General features: G+C 44.0%; 2 protein-coding genes across 2 annotated transcripts in view; one reads left to right on the top strand and one right to left on the bottom strand.

Annotated features, from left to right (window-relative positions):
• PHF5A (PHD finger protein 5A) lies at positions 1–7,437 on the bottom strand. The gene is made up of 4 exons (XM_081059406.1): positions 7,342–7,437; positions 6,916–6,939; positions 6,245–6,411; positions 1–658 (listed from the first exon to the last, which is right to left on the bottom strand). The coding sequence occupies exons 1-4, from the start codon at positions 7,391–7,393 to the stop codon at positions 569–571; spliced, it is 333 nt and encodes a 110-aa protein (XP_080915532.1). The 5' UTR covers positions 7,394–7,437; the 3' UTR covers positions 1–568.
• A 648-nt stretch (positions 7,438–8,085) lies between these two features.
• Positions 8,086–13,023, top strand: part of ACO2 (aconitase 2) — a 41,126-nt gene continuing 36,188 nt past the window's right edge. Inside the window, exon 1 of the mRNA XM_081059401.1 lies at positions 8,086–8,194. Within this exon, the coding sequence (XP_080915527.1) occupies positions 8,159–8,194 (36 nt within the window). The 5' untranslated portion in view covers positions 8,086–8,158. The remainder of the gene's footprint in view (positions 8,195–13,023) is intronic.

Raw genomic sequence — 13,023 nt, 5'->3', positions numbered from 1 at the left:
TACCAGAAAATAAACACCTGCTTTATTAATACTATAGCAACAGAAAGGGTTTCCAATTTCTTAGAAGAAAAATAACATGAACCAGCACCACCTGGCAAGTGTTACAGGATTAAATGCTCACATTTATTGTTCTGAGAACTCCCTACCACACTGCAGATGTTTCATCAAGGCCGCTGCCATCAGAGCTGCTGTAAGGACACGTTTCTCACTGTGGGTGGCGTCAGTCAACTCCTCAGTCAGAAGGTGGAAATGGTATTATTCCTGTTTCAGAAGCTCCTGGTGTCAAGAGAACTTATCCATGTGGAACAGACTCTTGCTTCTTGAATTCAAGACAAGCCATGAACGAATCTATCAGTTTTTTTTCTGATACGGTCTGCCAGAGTGCTCTGAGAAGAATCCTTTTCCATTCCTACCACACTGTCTGGGTGGGAGGAGAAGAGGGTGTAAAGGTGCCAGTGTACTATAGGCAACTGGGTGGTACTGTGCTCCACTCCCTTTCTGTTGGCAGCAGGTATCTTTTCTAGCAGCTGCAGCAGCTTGATGGGGGGAGGAAGAGGCCACCCACCCATCACCTCTTCTTGAAGCCGTATTTTTTGCGTTCATAGAAGAGATCCGTCTTAGAGCTCCCCAAATTGACAATCTTCGGGCAACCATCTCTCTGGAAAACAGAAGAAGAGAAAAGTTGTTCAAAATCTCTTGAGCATGAATTAAGAGGGCCTTAGGATAAATATAACTTTTGGATTAATGGTCTAGCCATTCATCTTACCAGTTTAGTTATCCTATTTGATCAATTGCTAAGAACCTAGAAGGCGCCCAGAGCCTGTCTACCCTCAATCCAGTGGCCTGCACTTACAATACTGGATTCTCAGCCCACTTCTGTTGCTAGTATGATATAGCTGAGGTAGAATCTAAAACTTTTAAGATGTCCAAAGGGTTTCAAGTGAAAGGTAAGAAACAGTAATTATTTTCAGATCAAGCTCTCCTCCACTATCCCAAGGAGAGAATACCACCAAGGGAAAAAATCCTATTAGGAAATAGTACCTTTCAGTTTAAATACCATAGGAGATAATACTGGGTTTGATGTGTCCTCATTAATTCACTTAATTTGACACACGTTCTTGGGGGAAGGGTGCTCCTGTGCTAGCTGGCTGGCTGCTGACGGTCCCTACTCTGATTTGTAATGACACCCCACTGCCCCCAGCCATTTTGTGAGCTTGAGTGGTTTCAGTGAAGCCCCTGGGAGGCTGTGTTCTGCACAAATGATGACTCCATCAGTTGATCTGGGATGATGGGAGGAAAACTGAGGGAGCTTCTACTGGAAAAAACCTTTACAGGTCTGACGATTTTATTAACTATCTATGTCAAAGGAGGTTGCTTTCTGTGCCACTGGGCTATGAAATGAATTAGACATCTCATTTCTAGTTCAGCTGATTTCTCTTTCCAGGGACTGATATCAGTACTGTAAAAAAATCTTGGAAAACACACAAAGCCAACAGAAACATTTCATGATTTTCTAGAAAACATGTACCACGTATTACACTGAGAATTACCATCTGTGGAATTCGCTGTTCTGAGGGAGCCAGGCTGTGGGCCCAGCCCTACCTGAAAGTCGGTGCAAAGGAGGGAAGTTGCCTCTTCTTGGCCCAAGGTAGCCTGATATTAAACACAGCAATGCTCGACGCCTTTTAGAGATGCTATGAAATTGCAAGCCTGTTTAGGCTTAGGGTATCTCCTGACTTGTGCAACTGTGGGTTAGCTACTTCTCTTTGGACTAATATTCCTCAACTGTAAAATAAGGGGACTGGTCAATGTTACAAACTGTTATGTATAGAGCCCTAGAGAGTCCTGAGAGGGGCCACCCCCAATCTGTGCAGCTCCATTCTCATTCATAGCTTAGGTTACAATGGTATGCTCTGGAGCTGGGCTGCCTGAATTCTGAGAAGTTAACAACCGCCCTATAGCTCTTTTTAGTCACTTATACAATTATTACAATGGCAGATCCTACCTCCTAGAATTAAGAATCAAGAAGTATACTTAGAACAGTGCCTAGCATCCAGTCAGCTCTTAGTAAGTTAAAAGAAATTGCAAAACCCAAATATAACCAATTTCGTAATGCTTCAAACGCTTCAAACACACACACAGCTTCTGTGTAAGCTATTTTTTGAAGATAGAACTGTATACATTAAAAAAGAAGAGTTGGAAAACCAATGCACTGGATTTTTAGATCTTTGGCTTTTACGGCATTTTCTCTCACTGACTCTCACAGGTTTCCTGTTTTCTTGCCTAACCTCCTGTTTTTTATTTTCTATACATCTCCCATGGGTCTCGTGGTTGTTCCCAAATTCTACCCATGCTGTGAGAGATGACAATGTGCACCTTGGAAGTGGTTGGCCTCTGTTGGATATGCCTGTGAGTAGAGAGCATGGAAAGGAATATGGAAGGACTGTTAAGAAACCTTGGAGGGTGGTACAGGAGAATCTCTGCGAGGCGAGCTAGAAGGCATTTTAAAAATACCTGCTAATGTCTGCCTCATGATAGCTCTTTTAACTGTATGCACGAATACTAAAAATGTCATCGTCTCTCAGTCCCTCCAGGACACACTTACCATTAAATTTTTATTTTAGGCAGCTGTGGCTTGAATGGAATGCCATTGATAAATGTTTTACGGCCACTTAATTTCTAAAATTTCACAAAAAAGGAGACATTAGACGGTCAAGTGCTTGTTTCTATTATACTATATGCCCAATACCACATCACCAGGGGAACCATAAGCTGGGCATGGTGGTAGCAACCCCAAGGAGAACTCGGTGCCTCTGGGTTTCCTTCCTGAGAAGACTGTGTCTCCAGCCCATTCTACGGCAGGAAAGCAAGCTACAAAAATATGCTTGGGGGTGGCTTGTAGCTCAGTGGTTAGAGCACAGTGCTCTTAACAAGGTGTCCGGTTTGATTCCCACATGGTTCATCGGGAGGTGCGCCCTCCACAACTAGATTGAAACAACTACTTGACTTGGAGCTGATGGGTCCTGGAAAAATACACTTAAAATAAATAAAAGCTGAAAAAAAAAATTACCCTATACCAGGGGTGAATACCCAGGACTTGCAAGAAAAACTTTAAAACCAACACTAATCATGTACAAAAATATGACACACCAAAGGGAAATCTGTACAGAACTGAAATGCAGGAAAAGGCAATTTACAAATTTTAGGATCAGAAAAACACAACTACTGAAAATGAGTCCACATCTCTATTTCTTACAAATGGTAGCACAGAATTCTGAACAGGTGCCCGCGGCAAGACCGCTTTATTAACAGAAACTTGAAGGTTAAATGCTGTTCATTCTTTTAGCAACTGTTCAAGGAATACCAATGATGTAAAAACCAGACTGAACGCTGGTTTGGGACCTGAGAGTAGTATCACGTTTTCTATCTGAAACTTTATTTGTAAAGACCTTCAAGCTCTCAGTAAATGCATCCGTGAGGCAACAGGGATTATTAACTTCTTTTTTGTAGATAAACCACACACAGCATGTTACCAGCAAAGCCAAGACTTGAACATGGGCTTTCTGCCTTCCAGTCTGGTGTTTCTTCTAACAGAGGCAAGACCAAAACTTTCCAATGATTTAGGCAGTTAAAGAGAATGATAAATTTGTCAATTAACTTTGAAAAGTATCAAATATCTTTCGCATCTATCTAAATGCTCTGCTGTTCAACTCAATGGGGAGAAGACAATGGTAGAAATAACAAGAGGCACATCCTTAACCACATGGGGAGGTGGTGAGAGGTAAGTGCTTTGAGTTAGGTTATGAATCCTCAAAGCGGATAAAAACATCTTTGATAAGAGCATCTTTACCCAACCAAATCTTTTTCTTTGGTACTTAATTCCTTGTTAGGAAGGAAAGTTTTACATTTAATCTAAAATTGTAACGATTCTCCTTAGGGGGGGAAATAATGGGAAAAAAATGTTGAGAACCACAGAGTTAGACAGACCTGGGTTCTAGTTCTGGATCTGCCACTTATTAGCCATATGACCTTGAGCCACGTTGCTTAACATCTCTGAGCCTAATTTCCTCATCTATGTCATATGGAATTTTCGGAAAATTGTTCAGCACAATACCTGGCACACAGCAAGAGCTCCACAAATATTAGCTGCTATTTTTGTTTTCTGGTTGGGACAGCTGAGGAAAATGGTTTAAGTAAAAGGAGTAAAGGACTCAAGAGCTAAGGGGGATTGAGATGCTAGCTGCACTAGAAAAAACTGCAAATTGGTCCTCTGGTAGTAACACCCAGAGGTATTATCCCTGACTCCTCAGTATTCCTGACGCTTTGAAACACTCGAGAGACACCCAGCTGTTTATTGGTCTACTGCCCTTCAAAATGATGAACGTTGCAGGAAGAGAACAATAACAGGGCTGCTCTGGTTGTGGGAAGATTTCTGCATAGGAAAAAGTCTAGGCACTTAATCTACATGGTGATCTGTAAGGCTGAGAGGCTGGATCATGTCACTGGACTGCTTTGTGTTCCTTGGAAACTATTGCCAAGTAAATGTGAGCTAGGTGCCTTCTCAGATATCCCCAGAACATTCTTGTATAATGTGAAGTAGGGGAAGTGATGTCTAGAAGAATGCTCAGGGACAGAATGAGGCAGAAGGATCCAAAGGTATCAGGTCACACACCCCATGCAGACGAGTCAGACAGCAATTAACATTTATTAAGCACTCTCTCGTTGCAAGCTTATGGCAGATAAGAACTCTAGCTACTACCACGCCCAAGTTCAAGAAAATGTCCTTAATAGACTCTTTGGCTAGTTTAAGATTTGTACTTTCTTTTCACTACTGTTGTCTTACCGTGGTTTCACTGCTTCTACGCTAAATAATTACCAAGCACTTACTGTGTATCAGACACTCTGTAGGGGGAATGTCTATGGATGACTTATAACGTCAGCACCAAAAGTGTGTCCCATGCTTACACTACTACATGCCAGGAACTACACCAAGAAGTGGGGAAAAGGAGATACAAATATAAACCAAGGTCACTTTTCTAAAGCAGTGTCACCTAGCTGGTGGATCAAATCAAGCAGGACATGATTTGACAGTCAAAGGTAAGTGCAAATCAGAGTTTAGGTAAGGAGGGAAATCCAAGTCACCAACCGAAATTATGTTTTTCGTATTTTTACTGATGGCTCTTCTCATCTCCCTAAGTAACAGAAAACTTACTAGTGTAAGAAGCAGTTTTATCTGGTTTGCTAAGTCCCACTTACTGAGGTTAGACAGGATTGAAATGCAGGCTGCTGAGGTGGCTGGGGTATTTCTCCTCATCATGGACACACCTTACCAAAAAGATTTACAGAAGGGCAACTCGGTGTAATGGGGACACCACTCGGTTTAGTCAGACAGTCTGCACTTGCCACTTTTTAGCTGGGTGAGGGGCGGTAAAATGGGGCTAATAATAATCGCTATTTAACAAAACTATTGTAAAGAATAAGAGAGATAACATCTATAACCTACCTACTCTTTGCTCATGGGAACATTAAGATTTATATATCTTTTGCCTTATCCTAGATTAGGTAACCAGATACTTTCCACTAGCCTACTGGTAGTGTATCACTTTCTTTTATTGTGTCATAAGAAAAAAACAAGCTGATTCATGAGACTTCCCCCAAGAAGTCTGCTAAGGAAAAAATGGTAAAACTCGCGCTTAGTATAGATCTATAAGCCCTCTCTATCAAGCTCAAGGAGTTGAATAACTAGCCACTGCTACCTCACAGTGCCAAGGGACACAAATGTCATGCAACAGAATCAATTCCACAATATCAAACCAAAGGCATTCTTTAGCTGCAATCAACCCGAATTTCCCCAAATTCAAATGTCACCACATCCACCCAGTCCTTAACGACAGCAAAGAGAATTACTGAGTGGCTATCACACACCATGCACTGTGCTAGAATTTACAAAATATAGGACGTTATTTCTGAATTAAAAAAATCAAGACAGACATCAAAAGAATAGAGAGGGCTCTCCAAATTGCTGGTGTTGACAAAATTTGCTTCTCTTGCAGATTTGCCCTTGATGGAAAATAACTGCCTTTTATTGGACCACACCCAGTTGGGCTCAAAGAAGTTGAAAAAATTATAACCTAGATGACTAGCTGAACATACTAATCTCCACAGATCACAAGAGTTTGTCACGGAGAGCGAAATGTTTTTAAACAAAAGGAAAGATCAAATGGAAAGCTTAGAACATACTCACATCCTTCTCCTGAATGGTGCACTCCTTACAGTAATAGGCATCGGAGACTCCGGGGCCCCCACAGATCACACAGCGCCCCTGATAGGAGCCATAGTTACACTCATCACATATGCGCACCAGGGTGCAGGGACGCACGTAGGAGTCACAGATCACACATTTGCCATCACCTGCGAGGAAAAGAGAATGGAGTAATGCCCACTTACAAGTACCTCAAGTCCTCTGCCCTCCTCCTGCTATGGGGAAACACACGAGGCTCCTTCTGACAGTGATTCTGGGGCACTCTACTTTGGCTTCACAAAACGTGGCTTACTTAGGGTCCATCCCCACAATACATAGGAAACATTAATCACCTAACATGTAAAGGGCTTAGAACAGCACTGGGTAGGTGATACGTCTACATAATTACTGGCAAAAGCTGTGTTGGAGACCAGGTCGTGCTACTTCGTGTCCAAAGCTAGAGATTTGCTCCAAACCTCAACACTGTCTAAAATGTGCAAGTTGGAGTGGGAGGTGGAGGGGGCCTTTGGTTGCAGCCTGGCAGCCAGTGTTCACATGCTTCCGGGCGCAGTGACTCCAGGCCCGCGGGGCCCCACAGCAGGTGGCCTTTGCTGATTCCACAGAAACTGTGAGTAGGACGGGGTGGGGTGTTCTGGAGGGCGTGTTCGACTCACATTTTTCACACAGTCTTCCGATGGCTGCAAAGTAAAGAGTACAATTAGCATTAAAGGTTTGAGGAAGAGAAAAACATCCTCGAGCTTGGGGTGTGGACATGAGCAGGGACTGCAGCGAGCCCTGACCCATCCATCGTATCCTCATAAACTTCCCAAACCCACACCATCCGAAAGCCCCTCCCAGGTCTTGGGCAATAAAAGTTTCTCCGGACCCCACCCCGGTCGCCCGCCTTCGGCTCCCAGCACGAGCGCCACCGTCTTGTTTTCATCACACGCCACAAAACCCGCCCGCTCCTACACTACGGACCGTGAGGCGGGAAACGTGGCACCTCCGAAGCAAGACCCTAGAAAGAGATGGGAACCTCGGACTCCCCAGCTCCTAAGACCACCCCACCCAGGGAGCCGCGCGCGTGGAAGCAGTCTCACCAACACCAGCCTGCTTGCGGCAAAAGATCAAGTCTGGGTGATGTTTAGCCATAGCGCGCACTCACGCGGCCACCGGAAGCTGCGGGAACTTCCGTCCGACCTTTAACCCCCATTGTACCTGCCTCCTGGTCGCCGTGATTGGTCCTCTAGGCTTCCATCAGCGTTCACAATCTTTGTACCAGGCCCTGCTCTAATTCGCTCGATCAAAACCCTAGCGTTCCAAAGACGAGTTTCTGTTGGGGAGTCGGGTCCTGGCAGGTGCGTGAGAGTCATAAAAATGCCTTTCCCGGATTTGGATGGAAGAGACAAATTGCAAAGTGTAAAGATGAAACTTGTATTTGGATAAAACATCCGTGTTTTTTCTTCAAGATACATTCAAAAGGTTTATTGTACCAAATGCCACAGAAATATGGAGCAAAATAATACATGAACAAATTGTAAGAAAAATTTTCTATACATTGACATTGATATCGCTTTGATCAAAAATGTAAAGTACTATCAACGTATCTTAACGGAGCTTCAATTATAACAAATCCCAGAACTTTCTCCTTTTCTAAACACCACTTATATTTAAGTACATTGCAATCTTGTTTCCAGGATATATGGTTCATCATTCCGTGTTTTTATGCAGCTCTCTTTCCTCTTCCGGGTCGGTCCCTAACACGGGAGCTCCGCCCACTGCGCTTGAGGGACTCAAGCGCCTCCGCGGAGGCCCCGCCTTGGCCGTGACGCCTCTTTAGACCACGCCCCCCGAGGGCTTTAAATAGGCTGTTTGTCACGTCACTTTCACGCGACCTCATCTTTGTCAGTGCACAAAATGGCGCCCTACAGCCTCCTGGTGACCCGGCTGCAGGTGAGCGAGCTCAGGGCCCTCTGGGTTCACGGGGGCGGGGTACCTCCTACTGTGCCTGCGGCTGTGGGCGCGGCGAGGCTAGGCGGGCCGACCTGCCGTGACTTTGTGTACCTGTCTCGACTGTGGGCCCAGCGCCCGTGTCCGATCCTCCGGCGCCCGAGGTCAAGGCGTCCCCGGCTCAGTCAGCTCTCCCAGCCCTGCCTCCGCCCCGCGGGAAGCGTGGGTCCAAGCAGCAGTGGCCGGGTGAAGAGTGGAGGCACTTCTTTCTCCTTTTTGAGGACTGCACTCCCCTTCCCCGTAGGGTTTCTTTCCGTTCCTCAAGGTGAAGACAAGGTGACTGGGGGTGTGTGGTCGTGGTTGAGCCCGCTGGGCCCAGCGCCTAAAGGCCTCGCTTTTCATTTCTCAGCAGCAGAGACTTGCTAGCCAGGTGCATCTACAATTGCCAGGCTTGGAGTCTGGAGAAGAAACTAGAATCCTGTTGAATCCTTTGAGGATCCTGCGGAACACATAGCCAAGACTGAGGGGTGGGGGTGGGGGTGTCTTCCGACCCCAGATGTAGTAAATAGTAATAACAGTAGTGTCTCTCTCACCTTTGCACAAGATTGAAAGACTTTTAATTCCTTATCGCACTTTGAGTCATATAATCATCTGGTGAGATGATTACTCTTATTTAATAAAGTAGGTGAAAGTTAACTGCTGTCACTGAAGTGGCCTGAGTATCTGCCTTCCTTATAGTCTCTCTGCCTTCCCCGTTCATGTCAGCCTGTCCTCCCAGGACTTGCTGAGCCAGAGCGTGATCCTTGAGCTAACATTTGTATTTCTGAGAGTACTAGAATGGAGTATTTGGGGCTCACCACTAGTTGCTTTTCAGTTACTAGGTGCAGAGGGTAAAGAGACACACAGTTTGACCTTGACTTTCCTGTGATGAACCATCTAGAAAATTGACTGTGACTCCCAGGTGTCTTTTTCATGTCTGACTTGACAACCCTTGGAAGGTGTTATACTTTAAGGTTCAATGTCAAGCATGTATTTGTTAATAAAAATAAAGCAAGCATTTGTAGTCATTCTTTGATAACCGTTTACGTTTAACTTTGTGAATCTACTTTGAATCAAGTGGCACAACTTTGGTTATAGAATTTAGAAAGTTGTTGTTTACTGTACTCAGGAAACATTTGTTACTAGAAGTGATCCTTTTTTTTTTTTTTATCACTGCTTAAGTTTAAACCTTAAGGTTAAAATGAAATCATCCTTTATCTTAAAACACTTCTGATCTGTCAATTCTGAACAAAGACAAAGAATTTGTCCTAACTATTTCTTCAGATCTTTTGATTTTCCAGGTTAACAATGTGGAAATGCTGTAGTTTCTTCCTGATCCTGCTGTGCCATGATGTAGTGAAGTCAGGCAAGATTATTTGATAAGATAAATGATTACTTGGATGAGAGGACTAACATCACAGTATTTTTGAACTGAAAAAGGATCTTGAAAAGCGTGAATGTTAGTCCAGTATAGAAAGAGATCTGGACCCTGTGACCTTCAGCAAATTACTTCTGTATTTTAGTTTCCTCATCTTGCAGTTGGGGATCACCTACATGGACGTTTATTGAGTTCTTGGTGATTGGCTTCCACTCAGATAGTTATGATGATTGTTATAAAGTCCTGAGAAAGTAGAATATATTTGTTTATGATCTTGTAGTCCAACTTCGTCTTTTACAGATAGAAAATCCAAGACCTTGGGAGCCTGAGCGGTTTCCGGGAGCAGAGTCACGATTAAAATTCAGGTCTCCTTGTTTCTTCATTTAGCTAAGATGAACGAACAGCATTAACACTGCCTCTTAGTATCCAGGCTGTCTTAAGGAATGGCCAGCTAACATTGTCCCCTGAAAACCTTGTAAATTTAACTCTTTTGTTTAGCTCCATTTGAGACGTGATGGTACTACTTTAGTTGTCATGTCTGGAGAACCCTGTTCATACATTAAATTTTTTCCCTGCCTCATTCACCCCATATTTACTGAGCACCCACTGCTTGCCTCAGATACAATGATAAGTAAAGCAGACATTCCTGTTCTTACGGAGCTTCCACTATATTCTAATGTATTCTACTATGGAGAGCCTTGGAGATCTTTCTCAGTCAAAATATATTTCTCCTGCCCTTGGCTGGAAGTCAGATAATAGAATGATGGCAATTACTACCCCCAAAATAAGACCTAGCTGGAAATCAGCTCTAATGCGTCTTTTGGAGCAAAAGTAATACTGGGTCTTATATTTTATTTTGTGCAAATAACTATGGATGGTAAATAAACGGGTTTGGGCACTTGCAAATACTTTTCTTAAGTCTTTGGCTTTGTCTTGAGGTACTGGGGTGCAGAGTTTTCATTATGTGACCTTGGGGAAGCCATGTAACCTCTTGTGTGTAAATCTGAGATGGAACTACAAAGAAGTCTGACATTTGACAGAAGTTAAAAGTGCATCTATAAAGTATCACATTTTTGAATTATTAATCAGATCATTCTGGTCGCATGTTCACTGTGGTACCTTCTCAGGTGTCCTGTGGTCAACTCTTGATTTGAACTGAGTGAATGAATGAATGATTGAATGGATGACGAAACAAACTTCCAGTCTTAAATTTGGGCATAGGGAGTAGAATCACCGTTTTGAGGACTAGGGGAGCACACCGTCGTCTTTTGGACCGACTGTTTCCAAAATGTTGATTGAAAGCTTACTGTATGCCTAGCACTGTTGTAGACACGGAGTGCAATAGAGAACAAGAATAGCAGAGCTTATATCGTAGTCCTGAGGAGACAAAATAAGCAAGTAGACAAATAAGAATTGTAGCTACTAAATGCTGTAAGGAAGATAAGGTAGGATAGTATGGTAGAGAGAGTAGGGCTCGGACGTGGCATGGCTTAAACCAGGGTGGTTGGGGAAGGCCTCTCAGAAGAGGTGACATTTGAGCCAATAGGTCAATGATAAGGCAGCCCTTCAGCATTTTGGGGAGGGGGAGACTTCAAATAGAAGGAACAGCACATGCAGCATCTGAGATAAGTATGAGCTTAGCTGAGGATAAGAAACGAGGCCAGTGTGTCTCGAGTTGTCGAGAGGAGAGAAAGGTCTGAGCAAGAGGTAGCAGGCAGGGTTGTGTAGGCTCTGGGAAGGACATTGGGTCTTGCTCCAAGTGTAATAAAGGTTTTAAGCTGTGGCGTGACAGGATCTGATTTATAGTTGAGAAAAATCATTCAGGCTACTGCATGGATGATGAATCACAGGGACAAAAGAGGCAGGGAGACCAGTGGGGCTGTTGGAATTAACCAGGGAGTGGTGAAGATGTCTGGGACTAGCGTCCTGGTAGTGGAGATATTTGGGAGGCAGACGGGTTGGATGTGTAGTGTGAGGGACAGGGAATAATTAAGCATGACTCCTAGGTCATGGGACAGAAGCAGCTGAGGGATGGGTGAACAGTAGTCATGTGTTTGCAGAGTATTTGTATAACTTAGGTGAGGGCTGAAGCTGGTTTATAAATTCTTGATCTTTTTATCAACTCTTAACAAAGACCTGTATCTCACAGGTGAGGAAGCTGGATGTCTCGCCCCAGGCTCCCTCAATTGAGTATGAGCATCTTGCCTGAAGTGAGCCCTGTTCTATCTTGGGTCTTATTCTGGTACCTGGTGACTTCAAGAGGGCCATGTGGAAAGTATCTAAAATGAGTGTTGATGCTTGAGCCGTCCCACTTCTTTGGCTCCAGCTTTCTTTGATGCCCTGCTTTGAAGGTTCTGGACCTCTTAGCATAAAGCAGGGTGGGGACTGCAGGGAGGCTGCAGCATTTTAAAAAGCAGCACATGGAATATCAGGAAACTTCTTGTGCCACAGACTCCAAGCAAGCCCTCAACCCTCGGTGGCCCTCAGGTTATACACGTGCAAAATGGGACAATCAATAGCTATCCTCCCATTAAGGGTCCTGAAGGCCTAAGAATATTTGGAAAGTTCTTTAGACGCTAATGCATTATAAAAATTTGTGAATAGTTTCTGGTGTTATTTTAGGAATAGGCCCTTAAGCTTCTAGAACCTGTAGAAGCTCTTTATTTTGGGGGTCCTAAAGGGCATGGAGAATTTTTTTGGGGTGGGGGGGTTCATTCTGCAAAGCTTGGGCCAAAAGAAAAGGCACCAAGTTTGGAACAAGGTCTGGAATTCCACCTTTGCTGTGTGGCCCTGGGCATAATAACTAACATTCCAGAGCCTCAGTTTCCTAATCTGTAAAATGGGCACATTATTTTCTGCCTCAGGGTAGCTGTATTAAATGGGACTGTGTGTATAAAGTACTTGGGGCAAATCTGGCCCAGCATGTAGGCGCTTGGGGGATGTAGTCTCTGTCTCTAATCCTGGAGATGGCCGACAGGCTTCATTGCCCCAGCATTTATCCTCAGCTCACACATTTGAAAAAGACTGGCTGTGGGGAAATTGCTTTTCCCTTCCATAGTATCCATGGATATCGGGTATGTGACGGTTATTCAGGAAAGCCTTTTGGGTACCGCTGTAAGAGAGCTGGGAGAAGAGGTAGAAATGAATCCACTAAGTTGAAGGGCAACATTGAGAAAATGAGCTCTAGAATTACACTTGCAGGATTTTCATCATTAAATATTAAATTCCTTGGGGAATTTAGGCACAGTAGGAGTATTACAGTTTTCACCCAGCAGAGGCGGAGATTGAGACAGTTTCTAATTGGGAGCTTTAATTCTGTGGCCAGTCTGGGGAGGTTCCTAAGGGGTCTCAGGAGTTCCTTGAACCCCCTTCGCCCATTCAGTGCTGGGCTCCTCCACCTTCTGCTGGACATTGT

The sequence above is a fragment of the Rhinolophus hipposideros genome, assembly GCF_964194185.1.
Source record: "Rhinolophus hipposideros genome assembly, chromosome: 9".
Taxonomy (NCBI): Eukaryota; Metazoa; Chordata; class Mammalia; order Chiroptera; family Rhinolophidae; genus Rhinolophus; species Rhinolophus hipposideros.
This window is presented reverse-complemented; position numbering and strand designations above follow the sequence as displayed.